This window comes from Nelumbo lutea, chromosome 4 (genome assembly GCF_056320005.1).
Source record: "Nelumbo lutea isolate HS-2025 chromosome 4, American lotus-T2T, whole genome shotgun sequence".
Taxonomy (NCBI): domain Eukaryota; kingdom Viridiplantae; phylum Streptophyta; class Magnoliopsida; order Proteales; family Nelumbonaceae; genus Nelumbo; species Nelumbo lutea.
The window spans coordinates 56,378,937-56,394,775 of NC_142687.1; the positions used below are offsets into that span (position 1 = coordinate 56,378,937).

General features: G+C 38.7%; 1 protein-coding gene across 9 annotated transcripts in view; it reads left to right on the plus strand.

Moving 5' to 3' along the window:
• The first annotated feature begins 2,051 nt into the window (after positions 1-2,051).
• The window catches only part of LOC148860726 (ADP-ribosylation factor GTPase-activating protein AGD12-like), a 102,827-nt gene continuing 89,039 nt past the window's right edge, over positions 2,052-15,839 (plus strand). The window contains exons 1-4 of one of the 9 annotated variants that reach the window (XM_088986101.1): positions 2,052-2,293; positions 2,487-2,671; positions 2,834-2,924; positions 4,358-4,442. In XM_088986101.1, coding sequence (XP_088842227.1) covers positions 2,885-2,924; positions 4,358-4,442 — 125 coding nt within the window. In that variant the 5' untranslated portion in view covers positions 2,052-2,293; positions 2,487-2,671; positions 2,834-2,884. Of the gene's footprint in view, positions 2,294-2,486; positions 2,672-2,779; positions 2,925-4,357; positions 4,443-15,839 lie in introns of all 9 variants that reach the window. The other 8 variants (XM_088986100.1, XM_088986098.1, XM_088986096.1 and 5 more) reach the window with 8 other exon arrangements.

Consider the following 15,839-nt stretch of genomic DNA (forward strand, 5'->3'; position numbering starts at 1 on the left):
AGACTAATTGACATTAACATCCATAGAGACTAAGCACAAGAATCAATGAATACTTGAATTAAAAAGCAAGAACTTGAATTAAATACAGAACCTCAAAATGACACAATCGAACATCCCCCCTTGAACCAGAAAGAAAATCTTAATTGCTCATGATTTTCGAATCCTCCATGCTCTGATACTCAGAAGATCGAATTGATTTTTCTTGATTGAGTGCTTTAGTGATTGAGTGATGATTTTTTGATTGATGCCTAAAGCTAGTCCCCCCCCCCCCCCCCTTTATATACCTTTAGGAGGAGGGGTTCTCTCCAACTCCCTTTAGGAGATTAACTTAAAATTAGAAAGTCCTAATCCTATCTACTTCTATCCTATCCTATTTAGTAATCTCAATCTCTTATCTTTTTAGGATTACAATTGAAATTTAAATCTGATAGGACTCCTCATTCTTGAATTCGAGTTGGGCTTCTTTAATAACTTGGGCTGCTACAGGAATCTTCTGTGTATTGGGCTTCAGTTGTGAAATGGGCTTTGCTACGAACTTGCTCCGACTTCGGGCCCGATTTTGTCTTTGATGCGGATTGAATCTGTCAAAACCCAAAACATAAAAGTTGTGGGCCTATCCCTCATGTTCTAGTTCATCTTGAATTACCCAAATCGAAGTTCGGAATAGAGAATTATGCCCAGATTACTGAATGGTGCCGAAACTGTGAAAAATCATCCAATTAGCATTGTTTTCTTCCAATCGCCTTCTTGCTTACCCTGAATCGAAATACAAGATTAATGAGTCCAATTAAGTGCTAAATTAATGAAGAAGAGTGAATATTTGGGGATAAAAATAGGGTACTTTTTAGTCTCATCACCGAGCTCGAGTGTGCCCATGTCCCAAGCTGCACTCCAAGCTAAGCTCACCTCAGCCCGCGAACTTGTTCACTCCAGGCCCAAGCAAGTGGGTCATCCCGAAGACAACTCGCCTCAAGTAGAATCATTTCGGCACGTCACCGGTAGCTCGCTACGGAACCTGCTACAGAGTAGCTCGCAACGGGGTAGTTCACTGTAGGGTAGCGCGACACCCAACGAGAAGCTTCTTATCTGACAGAACCGTACCTGCCGCACTACTCCCACTTCCTTTGTTTAGCGGCGCAGCACCTGCAGATTCAGAGAACTGCGCTCACGTCTCTCGACAGGCGACGCAACGCCTGCCGATTCAGAAGGTTGTACACACGTCTCTCGACAGGTGGCATCGCGACCTGCAGGTTATCTCCTGATTGGCGGGACCGTACCAAGCAACGGTCACTGTAGCCCACCTGCCTTCAGTCCTGACAATAACGGTCAGCCACCTCGAGACATTTCCTGACAAGCATATCCAGCCACAGTGGGGATACGTGGCCAACTCAGCCGAACTCGTCGGAGCATCGGTATATAGACATTTCAACTCCCTAGGGACCGATGTATCGCATATTCACCACTCTCTAGCTTTCTCATATTCTTGCAAACCTATTCTCTCTCAGCTCGCTACCGACTTCTAACTTAAGCATCGGAGAGTCCCCGCCGGGTACTCAACCCCGGGCCCCTTCATCCTTCTTTCAGGTATCTCTTGTCCGTCGCCAGTTAGAAGCCTCGTCACTTCTAGCTAGGAGTGGCCGGATTGCGCATCATCAATAGTCATTAAAGATCACATTAAAACAATTATGAAATGACTTTTATAAATAGTATAGTATAGATAGTAATATAGATAATTGTAAAGCTTATAAATGGTAAATTAACTATTCTATATTCTATATATTTATTATACATGTATAATTTAAAATAATTATCTTTTTAATTTTTTATCATTTTATAATTTCAATCACAATAAAATATGCGAATTAAATTCGAATTTAATATCTTAGAAGCAAAAAAAAAATCGAATTTAATATCCGAAGTTTGATAATAGGATGGATGCCCATGTAGTTGGATCCGATCCGATTACAGCCCCCTCGGAGTTCGAATGATCTTCCCCTGCTCCCGCTTCGGACTGTCACCTAACGTCCCCATGCAGTATGTTACGTGGAAACAAGGGAGCGGGAGAAACTCAGAACGAAAAGAACTCATTAAAAGTAAACACGCCCCGCCCCACGAAAATAAAAGGAGGAGAGAGAGAGGGAGAGAGAGAGAGAGAGAGAGAGAGAGAGAGGACGAGGAGGTGGTGAATATTTGATTTTGACGTTTGCCTCTTTGTCTGGATCTCTTATTTGAATATCTGAGAATTCTCTGTCTTCGAAGCGGAGATTTAATCAAAACTCTCATTAATTTAATGGTAAATTCAAAGTTCAATTCGATCTTCCATTTCTGACGGATTGATTGCTTTTTTTTTTTTTTTCTCTCCCAAAATTTTGTTCTGTTTTATTCATTTATTTTCTAGATAAGGATTTCATCGATCTCAAGTTTATTTTTTGGGGTTTGGTCTCTTGAATTACCTTCAAAACTCTGATTTTGGATCATTTTGACAGATGGACAAATTCCGTTGACGTAATTTTGATAGTCTTCTTTTTGTTGGTCCACTTGCTTGAATTTGTAACGGTTCTGGAAAATTCGAATGTGTGGATGCTTTTTGGTTTTGCCCGGAATCGGAAATTTGAGGGAATTGTAGGTTAGAGGTTGACGTTGTTGTGCGGGTAATTTGAATGTTTTCCAGGTCATTTCTATACTTATAGATTCCTATCCGCAGAGATTTTAGTTATCTGGTGCTTCTCAATTGTGTTTATTTTGATATTTAGTTTGTTACTTGATGGTTTTTGGAAAGCTTGACTATCTATCTCCGATGCATTTTATTGGGGTCAGTTTTGGGTGTATATAGATAAAAAATAAAGATAGATTTGTTGGATGATTGTGGTTTGAAAGCAGACAGATGAATAGCCGTTTTCGTGACGTTGGGAGGCCTTCCCCAGGTAAGCTTGTCATAGTTTGTATTGTAGGCATGTTAAAGATCTGATTAAGTGATTTTTATATATTTTTTTAGGAAATCTCTATTTACATTATGATCCTTCATTTAAATAATTGTTTAGTTTCAGAAATTTCTGTTTAAGTTATAAAATCTTATGAAATATGATCTTCATAGAAGAAAAATGAGGTTCATTTTGAGGATGACTTTTAGAACAGAGGTTTTCATTAGTCCTCTATGTTGGAATTGTTATGTTTTTGATAGAAATAGAATTAGCTTTCTGAAAGGGAAATTGATAGTGGGATTAGTAAAATTCATCAAATTCTTAATCTGTGATGATGCTTTACTAGTGAAGTTTGCTAAACTCATTTCTTATATGGTAGGAATATTTTGTTCAAGTTAGATTAAATTATCAAGGAATGTCTATTTTAATATTGTTCAATTTGCTTGCTGAAAAAAACTGTTATCTATTATTTCAACTCGGTAATTTCTTTGCAACCAAAGAAGAATATTAAAGTTTTGAGAAATGGCTGTCTTATCTCAAAACCATCTTTCCTTCTTGTATATGCTTTTGCTCTTACCAATATTTCTTTCTTTTTGTTCTAGAACATATTATAAAAAAATTGTGAGGAGGAGCTGATGGGAAAGAACTCTAGGGAGCAAAATCATATAAATTAATTGCTTGAAGAATGAACTTTGTAGAATTTCTATTTCACTTCTCTAATGTTTCGCAAGCTTTTAGCATCTCCCCTCCTATTCCTCCATCACTGGAAACAAATGAAAAGAAGAAGACAACAAAGAAAGAACAAGTAGAAAATAATAACAAAATACTAGTTAATAACTCTGTACTTGGGACAGGGAACATATTCTGTTTGAGATCCACTATCCAAGAAGAAAGAACAATTAGATAATAATAACAAAATACTAGTTAATGACACTCAGGATTGGGAACATATTTTGTTTGTGACCTACTATCAAGCCTATGCCTTGAAGCATTTAGGCTGAGATTTTTATTTGACTTGGGAGAATAACTTAGGTTGGTTTTAATAAAACAACCCCTTTTATCTACAAGAATGAGACTCAAATCAATGTAATGTCTTGAAAGTCTTTCTTGGTTTTGTATTTGAGTAAACTAAAATTAGATTTAATATATTAATAAAGGATATGAACCAACTTTTTAACTTAGTTACATTGGGATCTATACCACTATAATATATTTTTCTTTTGAAGGAAAAGTTGTGTACCACTTTTTTAGTAACAAGTTAAGCATGTATTTGAAGAAGAACCCTTCTTGTCTAAGGGCTTTGTTATTGGCAAAATTTTCATTTATTCATAAATTCCTTGTATTATTTTTGTCTTTTGTAAGCATTTGTTTTCTACATCATAAAATATAAGCTATTTCTAATTTCTATGATCCAATTTGGTCCACTTTCTGTACAGGTAATATAAGAAGATTAAAAGAGCTTCAACTTAAAAGTGAAAATCGTTTTTGTGCAGATTGTGGAGCTCCAGATCCAAAATGGGCGTAAGTCTTAATAACTTGAAAATTCTAGCTTCCTGGTTATTCTAGTCATCGTTGAATAGGCTTCTAATTGTTTATGGTTATACATTCATCTACATCTCTACCAATGATGGTTCCACTGATGAGTAAATTTTTATTTGTTTCCTTAATTGCCTTTAAGTAATGTGTTATATTTTTCGATTTTTGTGTAAATTCTTTTAACTTTTCAAATGGTTCGGATTTCTGTCTCGTTAAGTACACGTACCCATACTGAGAATAGTTATCGATAAAAGTTATAAGGTAAGAATTTGCCTTCTAACATTTAGGATAATTTCCAAGGCATCAAGGCGAGACTAGGTGATAAGGGGTGCCTTGTCACCTAGTCACCTAGGTGGGAGCCTAGGTAAAAACATAGATTTTAGGGTAGTTCCCTAGGTACCATAATAATTATTCATAATTTTCATAAGAAAAGAAGTATAAAGTTCATATTAAAGTATAAAAAATCAACATATTCATTAGAAGAAAAAGAAGAAGGAAAATAAAATTCAAAAAATATAGGGGTCGAACCCTTATTTCTGTTATATGGAAGAAGAAGAAGAATATGTGGAAGAAGAAAATGTGCTGATCAGATAAAATTTTAAGTTCTTACTTATTGGTTCAAGTTTTGAAGTCTTTGAACAAAATGATTATTTTAGTTTAGTAATGTCTATTTTATAATTATAATCTCAAAAAAGTATTTTATAGTAGGAAGTAAAAAACTGCTTGGCGAGCCTTAGAGGGCGCCTTGTCACCTAGGCGTTGCCTTAACGACTATGAATTTAGGGTACCACATACATTTGTGACAATTACTACTATTCCAATAACAGTAATTGCAATAGTTGCAAATGTCCCCATGTAAAGCACGACCTTGTCATCATTCAATCTTTTGCTTTTCTTAAACCTTAGCAAAGTATTACATGCATGAGTTGAAGTTCTAGAGCCAATACGCTAGGATGTGGAAGTGACCAACATATTGATCCTTTTTTTTGACCAACAACACAGAAAAATATTTTATTAATTAGAAGAAAACAGGATTACAACAAGAAGTTGTGAAAGAAACCAGCTTTAGAAGCTGCCCCAATACAAATTACATTTGAGCCCGAAACATATATGTTCTATGTACCCCTTGCTTGGCTAGGCTATCTGCCAAGTTGTTGGCAGTTCTCCTCACCCATCTCACTCGGATTGACATGTCCTGTGACGGCCATTTGAATTTCCTGAAATCATTCCTCAAATGCCAAGACACCCCCTCCCCCTTAACTAGTTACTTAACCACAGTTTTTGAATCTCCCTCAATAATCAGCCTACTAACACCCAATTCTTTTGCCTTCTCAACCTCATAAAATGCAGCCAAAAACTTTGATCTTGTCACATCACCTTGCTCCACAGGGTCGGATATAAAGCAACTATATTCCCCTCTTCATCCCTAATGGCCCCCCTATACTTGAGGGGCCCGAATTACCCAAACAACTCCATTAAAAGTTTAGTTTCTTCTATCCAATTATTGGGGGAGACCAAGTCTCAACAAATTGTCTTGTCATTGAGGATTAGCAATGACACCCCAAGCTTTGAAGAAGTCTTCAATCTTAAAATCTAAGAAGAACTTCAAACTCTTTGCTGAATGTGCCACCCTCAAGGTAATTATTTCTACCAAGGCTTCCTTGCTCCTTTCCTTTTCTTCAAATATTCTTGCATTTCTTTCCTCCCATACAGTCCAAAGTAATGCTGCTCTAGTGCATCTCCACAAAGTCCCACCCCTCTTTTTTGTACAGATAATGCCAGTAGCGCTAAACAAACCATCCAACCTATCAGTAGTGGACCATCTACAGCCAAAAAGAGAAGTAAACCATTCCCAAAGAAAGCTAATAAAAGAGCAAGAGATTAGAAGATGAAAAGCAGTCTCACCATTCAACTTACAAAGAACACATTAGTTGGGGGATGAACAGCAATTTGGTCCTTTTCTTTGGAGTAAATCAAAGGTATTAATGCAACCATGAAACACTTTCGAACAGAAAGCACTAATTTTAGGAGGAATAGGAGAACACCAGATCCTTGACTGAGAAAGAAGAGGAAGTAGAGGTGGATACCAAAGAATGTAACAAGGACTTACAAGAGTAACCCATCGGAGTTAGGACCCTAGACTCTAGAATTCGAGTCACCTTCATTGAAGAAATTCTCTTCAATCTAGAATCCTAGCCTAAGTATTTCATAGGCCAATCTCCTTTCTCGCAACCTTGGGAATCTATCATGCTCCTCAAGAGATTCTCTTCAATGCTGGTTTCAACCACTAGGCTCTTTGACCAGTTAATCCTCAAATTAGACAATCTCTCAAAGAGTTTCACCACTAGCTTCAAATTTTCCACCCCCTCACTACAGTCTCCATCACAAAAAATTAGAATATCGTATGCAAACTGCAAGTGAGTGATTACAAATATTATCTCTCCCTATTGACCAGCCTTAAGCAGTTGCAAACAATTTGCTTAGAACTTTAGCAACCAAAGTGAATAGAATGGGAGAGGGGGGTCACCCCTATCTAAGTCCACGAAAGCCCTCAAAGAAATTCTACACCGTCTCATTAACAATGATTGAGTAGTGACTAGACTGCAAGCAACCCTTAATCTATCTACATCACAAATCTCCAAAACCACACCTCCTCAATATATCAATTACGAAATTCCAATCCACCAAATCATAGGCTTTCTCAAAGTCCAATCTGACAGCCACTACCTTTATCTTTAATCTTTTTTGGGCCTGCACACATTCATTAGCAATGAGAATTTGATCAATGATCTGCCTAATCTTGAACGAAGCCCCTTGAGACTACGAAACTAGTGGGGGTATCACTTTCTTAATCCTTAAAGACAACACTTTTTCTATAACTTTGTAAATATTGGTGACTAGGCTAATGGGCCTAAAGTCACTAGGCCGGATAGCATTGTTCTTCTTTGGGATCAACACTAAGAAAGTAGAATTCATCCCTGAGCTGGTTACCACTCTTCTATAGAATTCATTAAACACTCTGAGAAGATCTCCTTTAATTATGTCCGAACAGTCTTGATAAAATGCCATTTTGAATCCATTATGTCTTGGAGCTTTTGATCTATTCATAGAGAATATTGCTTCCTTGATCTCATCCTCTTTAAACCTTCTTTCTAAAATTTTTCCTTGTGCCTCCCCCAAAGTCTCCCAATCCAAGTCTTCAACCAACCACCTTTCATTTAAAGGCCTTTTATAAATGGACCTGAAATGCTCCAAAAAGCCTTTGCAATCTTTGTCCGGTTTGTAACCTCATTTTCCCCACCATTAGAGAGTTAATTGAGCTCTTCCTTCTCCTTCCATTTACAATGTCATGGAAAAATTTTGTTTTACCATCCCCTTCTTTGATTCACCTCTCTCTTGATTTTTGCTTCATACTTATTTCCTCTCTTGGCAAAGTTTCCCCAAGCTCCTTCTACAAAGATCACCTCAACTCCCTATCACCCTCATCAAGAGAACCCACCACTTCCATGCTATCAATTGCCTCAATTTGAGAAACCAATTCAGCATTTTTCTACTCCAATCTTCTGAACTTCTCCCTATTCCACTCTCTAATTTCCTTTTTCATCAGCTAGAACTTTTTTAGGATTTTTTGGCCCTCTCACAATGATGATTGTTCCAAACTATTCCACCAAACCTTAACCTTCTTTTTGAAATCAGAATGAGTGAGCCACATGTTTTCAAACCTAAAAGGAGTTGGACCACCCTCACTACTCCTCTAAAATAGACAAATGGGATAGTGGTCCGAGGTGATTCTAGGTAGAGTTCTCCCAACTAAACCTGCCCAATGTTCTTTCCAATCTAGAAAAACTAGAAACCTGTCAGGCTTGGACAAAACGGGGCTTTCTTGGAGGTTTGACCAAGTATAACAAGATTGTTCCAATTGAAAATCTCTCAACTTAAATTCCTCAATAAAAGAATTAAACTTTTTTGTGCTTGATGTAGTCCTTTACCTACCTCCAATTGACTCACCCACAAAATTGGTAACATTAAAGTATCCCCCAACACACCAAGGCCCTTCCAAAGACCACTCATGTCCCCTAGATCTTCCCACGATTTCCACCTTTCTCTATAAGAAGTTGGTCCATAGACATTTGTGAGAACCCATTCAAACCCATCTTGCAAGTACCTTAACTTGATTGACACTAAGAAATTGCCAATTAAGTCCTCCATAGGTAGAATTGCGTCTTCTTTCCAGATAGTTATTATCCCCCCCGAAGCACCCCAAGAAAGAGCAAAACTCCAATTTATATTCCTCTCCCCAAATGCTTCTTATCCATTTCCTATTGACTACCTGAATTTTTTATTCTTGGATCAATACAAAATCCAGTCTTTCTTTCCTCAACACCTATTTAACTACTCTCCTTTTTGTGACACTCCCTAGCCCCCTTTACGTTCCAATTAATGATATTCATAATCATAGCAAGAACTGAACCCAATCCCTCTCCTCTATAGTCCTCCCTTCCTCTTACCTCCTCTAGCACTAAACCCCTTATCCCCTTCCACATCAGCAATAAGTTTCTCCACTTCATTTAGCTTTCTTCTCCTCTTTCCTCCCTTTTCTTTGGCCTTTTTTTTTTTTGAGGTTTTCCTTAACTTTCTCCATTTTCAAACCCATCTTGTGAGCCAAATCCATCACTGGGTCTTGTACATTCTAGGTTTCCCCACTCCTTGTATTCCTTTCTGCCTCATTGATTTCTTCCTTCTCTCTAATTGGTTCCTTCCCCAACTCCTTCCCTCTCATTCTTTCCACAGACTAATTCTCTTTTGCAGCCCCTAATTCCCCATCCAAACCCAAACCCACAACTTCTTTGGTTACCTGCAACCTATTTTCCCTAGTCTCCATAACAACCAACCCTCCTTCCTTGTCTCCAACCGGTACCTTATCAACAAGTTTTCCTCCTTCACCGAACTCCTTTTCTATAGGCACTTCTGTTTTGGAATGGTAGAATACCGATGTATTTCATTCTATTGCCAATTGGCATATTTATACAGTAAGCTGCTGCAATAAATAGAAAGAAGAAAAAAATAGAAAGAAAAGAAAATAGAAAGTAGAAAAATAGAAAGAAAAGAAAATAGAAAGTACAAGAATAGAAAGAAAAACTTTCTAAATCAATCCTTCCACAATCCTAGGAATATATACAATTCTATTTTTACACAACTACCAAATATAAATCTACAAGTAACCCCTTGTTTTCCAACACTCCCCCTCAAGCTAGTGAATAGAGATCCTCCATTCCCAGCTTGGCTATAATTCTTCGAAAGTCTGTACTATTGAGCCCTTTAGTAAGTACATCGGCCATTTGTCCTTTTGCAGACACATAGGGAGTGCAAATCAACTTGCTATCCAATTTCTCTTTTATGAAGTGTCGATCAATTTTGATGTGCTTCGTCCTGTCATGTTGAACAGGATTGTGAGCAATATTAATGGCTGAGTTGTTATCACAATATAGTTTCATAGGCTCTTCTCGTGAAATCTTCAGGTCTTCTAGAATTATCTTCAACCAGAGTAATTCACACACTCCTTGTGCCATAGCCCTGAATTCTGCCTCTGCACTTGACCGAGCCACTACATTTTGCTTCTTACTCCTCCAAGTGACTAAGTTTCCTCCCAAGAAGGTACAGTAACCGGAAGTGGATCGTCTATCTACTGGAGATCCTACATAATCAGCATCTGTATATGCTTCAAGAGCCAGTCCCCCATTTCTTCTGAATAAAATTCCTTTTCCTGGATTGGCTTTCAAAGAGTGCAGAATTCGATGAGTAGCCTACAGATGAACTTCTTTAGGATTATGCATAAACTAACTTATTACACTTACAGCGTATGCAATATCTGGCCGTGTATGTGCAAGATATATGAGTTTTCCAACCAGTTTTTGGAACATTTCCTTGTCTACACTTGCATTCTCGCTGGCTTCTCCAATTTTATGATTGGGATCTATAGGCGTGGAAGCTGGTTTACATTCCATATTTCTTGTTTCTCTCAAAAGATCAACAACATACTTTTGTTGAGAGATAAAGATGCCTTGTTTAGAATGTGTTACTTCAATTCCGAGAAAATACTTTAGTCTCCCCAAGTCTTTTATCTCAAATTCTCTGGAAAGGCAGTTTTTCAATGCTTCATTCTCTTTTTTATCATTCCCAATAACGATTATATTGTCCGCATAGACTAATAATGCAGTAACTCCCCCTGAGGCTGTGTGTTTGATAAACAATGTGTGGTCACCTTGACTTTGCTTGTAACCTATACTAAGCATCACCTTTGTAAACCTTCCAAACCATGCTCTCGGAGATTGTTTGAGTCCGTATAGTGCTTTCTTGAACCTACAAACTTTGTTCCCCTTAATTCCTTCTCCAAAACCCGATGGAATGTCCATGTATATCTCCTCTTCTAGATTACCATGGAAAAATGCATTCTTTACATCAAACTGTTGCAAATCCCAATTATAGTTAGCAGCCAAAGACAGCAACACCCTTATTGTATTCATTTTATCTACTGGGGCAAAAGTTTCCTAATAATCTACCCCATAAGTCTGCGTATATCCCTTGGCTACCAGTTGTGCTTTGTACCTTTCTAACGACCCATCAGATTTGTACTTAATTGTGAACACCCATTTACATCCTATAGTCTTCTTGTTTCTTGGTAGATCCACAATTTCCATGTGTTGTTCTTTTCTAGTGCCTCCATATCCATTCTCATGGCTTTTCTCCACTCCTTATTAGAAAGTGCCTCGGCTAGAGTATTAGGAATTGGAATGGTGTTAAGGCTAGCCAGAAAACTTTTATGGGATTTAGAGAATCTTTGGAACGACACAGATTTGGCTAAAGGGTACAATGGGTGTTTGGTACATTCTCTGGTTCATTTTCTCAGTGCAATAGGTAGGTCATATTCAGACCGTGAAGGTGCAGGTTCAGGTTCTGCATATCCCTCAGTTCTAGGATTAGGAGTTGAATCTTGGACTTGCACAAGTTGAGGATCTGGATTTCTTCTCCTAGAGTAAACCTGCATATATCTCACATCATCATGCACATCATTGGTGGGGTTAACAATGTCTGAATTTGGTTCAATGGTCGGGTTGCTTGACTCTTGTTGAGACTCGGGAATGTGGGGCTCAGAGGTTGTGATTCTTGACGGTTGGATGACTGTGAGGAGGGTAATACATCTAAGGAGAGTAGATCTGAGGCCTTATCTTCCATTAATGAGGGCTCCCACTGAAGATAAGGTTGAGTGAAAAAGGATTGTCCCTCCTCAAATGTGACATCGATGGAGGTGTAGAATTTTCTGGTGACTGGATGATAACATTTATAACCTTTCTAAGTTGGGAAATATCCCTAGAAGCACACCTGATTGCTCGTGGATCCAATTTTTCCTTATTATGGACATGAACAAAGGCAGTGCAGCCAAAATTTCTTGGTGTGAGATTATTTGAGGTTCAAATATAAGGGTAGAATTGAGAAAGGACTTGTACTGGGCTTCGGTTGTCAAGAACTTTAGATGGTAGTCTATTTATGGTGTATGCAGCAGTAAGGACAACTTCCCCCCAATATTGTTTTGGCACCCAGCTTTGAAAGAGAAAGCTCGGGTGGTTTGCAAAAGATGGCTATTTTTCCTCTCAGCTATCCCATTTTGTTGGGGAGTGTTAACACAGGAGGATTCATGCACAATGCCTTCTTTTTGAAAAAATGGGGGCAAATTCTGATTAAAATAATCTGTAGCATTATCAGATCGAAACCTTTTAATTCTCACACCAAACTGAGTTTGGACCATGTTATGAAAGTTGGGAAGAATGGCACCCACATCAGATTTAGACTTAAGAAGAAAGATCCATGTGACCCTAGTGCAATCGTCAATAAAGGTGACAAACCATCTAGAACCAGTAATGTTGGGAATTTGAGAAGGGCCCCATATATCCGAATGAATCAAATAAAAAGGAGTTGAAGATCTTTTATTGCTGATTGGGAAAGAAACCCTTTTGTGCTTAGCAAGTTCACAAACATCACAATGAAAGGTTTTAACATCAATTCCTTTAAACAAAGAAGGAAGCATTGTTTTTAAAACAGGAAATGAAGGATGACCGAAACGGAAGTGATGATGCCAAATTAAATCTTTATTGGAGGTAGATAAGAATGACTCGTGTATGACATGCATAACAGTGTGAGATGGTTTGCTGGTTGCTTCAAGGTAGTAGAGTCCATCCCTTTCCTTAGCAAGTCCAATCTTCTTCCCCGAAACCTGGTCCTAAAATACACAGTAAGAAGGAAAGAACACAACATTGCAGTTCACATCCTGGGTGAGTTTATGTATAGAGATAAGGCTAGTGGATAACTTAGGAACATGAAGCACATTTTTGAGCAATAGGGATGGAGTAATTTGAATATTCCCAATCCCTGCCATTGTGGTGAAAGAGCCATTAGCAACAGAAATTTTTCTATTACTAGGACAGGGTGTATAGGTGAGAAAATGTAGTGAAGAGGGTGTCATGTGGTCAATAGCTCCAGAATCAAGAATCCATGTAAAAACGCTACCCGAGGCATGTAATCCTAGAGATAAAGACTTACTTGAGAGAGCAAGAGAGGTGGAACCACTTCCTGGTTTCAAGGATTTCAGGAAGCTCCTTAGCCTTTCAATTTCTTCATCATTAAATGGTCCCTGACTTGAGTGTTCTTGCTGCAGGGTTGTGGAGACATTATGGGCCTATTGAACTCCTTTTGAAACTCATCGATTTCCCCATTCCTTGCTAGATGTGGGAGGTTTCCCATGAAGTTTTCAGCACCGATCTTTTGTGTGTCTGGGCTTCTTGCAAAAGGTGCACTAGAGGTTATCGTTAGAGTCACGGGTAGTTGTGTCACGAGCCAAGTTGTTATTGTTCTCACCCTTTGAACCACTGTAACTTCCTCCCCTTGCCGCCATGGCTGAGCCTTCGGGATCTTTAGGCTCAAGCATGATTCCACGGCGGCTTTCCTCAGCTCTGACAAGGGTTATGACTTCATTCAATGGAGGCACTTCTTCTTTGCCAAGAATTTGTATTCGGACCTGATCAAATTCAGCATTCAGTCTGACCAAAAAATCATACACCCTATCTCTTTCAATAAAATTCTTCAAGATCACAGCATCATCAGGGCACTGTCTCAAGAACCCGATAATGATCAAGCTCATGCCATAAATTTTGCAGCAGATTTGCATACTCTGTAACACTTATTTTCCCTTTTTTGGCTGCCGCTGTCTTCACTTTGACCTCATAGACACGAGCAGCGTCATGAGCTTTGGAATAGGTTTGTTGGACAGCATCCCAAATAGTCTTTGCAGAGGGAAGAAACATACAAGTATCACTGATCTCGGGTGTCATTGAACTCCACAACCATGACATAATCATGGAGTCCTCTTCATCCCAAGCATCAAAATTTGGCTCGCCCAACTTTGGCCCTGTTCCAAGAAGGTGACTAATTTTTCCTTGAATGGTCTTCTTGATCAGAGTTTTATCGCTGTCGATGGCTATAATGGCTTCTTGAAGGAATAAGAGAGAAAATAGGGAAAGAAAGAAGAGGGAAAAATACTTGAAATCACTTTAGGGAATGGGAATCACTCACCGTAGTTTGATTAAGCTGAAGAAAACTCAATATAATTCATTTCCGTTGTGTAAAACGTCCATACATATTTTATAGATTCTAAACTCAATAATAGTTGTGAGCATCAGAGAACGGTTCACTTGAGCTGGTTTGGAGTTGTTGAACAAGAGAAGAGAAGAGGAAGAGAAAGAGAGGATAGGCGAGAGGACTGAGAGCCCAAAAGAATACTACAAGCGAGTGCAGTATGTTATTATTTATACTAGGCTGGTCGTACAACATAAAATATGAAGAAATTACAAAAGTACCCTTGTGGTACTAAACATGTGTACAACAACATCTGTCAACACTTCCCCTCAAGTTGGAGCATAGATATCAATCATGCTCAACTTGTCACAGAGATCATGATGTCTAGAATGGTGAAGCCCTTTTGTAAAGATGTCTGCAAGTTGGTTCTCAGTGCTGACATAGGGAGTACATACTTCGCCTTTGATGACCTTCTCTCTGATAAAATGCTTGTCAACTTTGATGTGTTTTGTTCTATCATGTAGCACTGGGTTAGAAACAATGTTTATAGCTGCTTTGTTATCACAGAATAGAGTCATAGGCTTGTCCACTAGGAAACCCAACTCACTCAACAGATTCTTTATCCACATACCTTCAGCTACTTCGTGAGCCATTGCACGATATTCAGCTTCATCACTGAATCTAGCCACTACATTTTGCTTTTTACTCCTCCATGCAACAAGGTTCCCTCCTATGAAGGTGCAGTAGCCACTAGTAGACTTTCTGTCACTTCGAGATCCATCCCAATCTGCATCTGTATAAACTTCAACTTTCAAATGCCCATGCCTTTGAAATAACAAGCCAGCACCAGGAAACTTTTTTAGATGTCGAAGGATTCTTTCTGCTGCTTCAAGATGAGTGGACCTACGTGCATGCATGAACTGACTGAGGACACCAACAACATAAGCAATGTCTGGACGAGCCATAGAAAGATATAACAATCTCCCTACAAGCCTCTGAAACTGTTTCACATCTTTGAGAGGTTCACCTTGGCTGTCACCTAATTTATGGTTGGGGTCAATGGGAGAGTCAACTAGCTTCACTCCCATATTTCCAATGTCCTTAAGTAAATCTAGGACATATTTCCTTTGGGAAATGAAGATACCCCTCTTTGATCGGGCAACTTCAATTCCAATGAAGTATCTAGGAGGTTCTAGATCCTTCACTTCAAACTGAGTGGCAAGGAAACGCTTCAACCTTTGGATTTCATCCTTCCAGTCACCAGTAACAATTATGTCATCCACGTATACTATTAAAGCAGTCATTTTACCTTCTCCTCTTTTCACAAACAGTGTGTGATCTGATTGACATTGCTTGTATCCTTTCCGCTGAACCGCAACATGGAATTTGCTGAACCAAGCTCTTGGTGATTGTTTCAGCTCGTATAAAGATTTCTTCAACTTGCACACTTTCTGTTCATTGCCTTGAGCTAGAAAACCAGGGGGTTGAATCATGTAAACTTCCTCTTCAAGGTCACCTTTCAAGAATGCATTCTTGATGTCAAGCTGATGTAGATCCCAATTTAGATTAGCAGCAAGAGAGAAAAGAACTCTAATAGAGTTCATCTTGGCAACAGGGGCAAAAATTTTTGCATAATCAACTCCGTACACTTGAGTAAACCCCTTTGCCACTAAGCGAGCTTTATACCTCTCAACCGTTCCATCAGCCCTATGCTTGACAGTGAACACCCATTTACATCCAACTGGATCCTTTCCC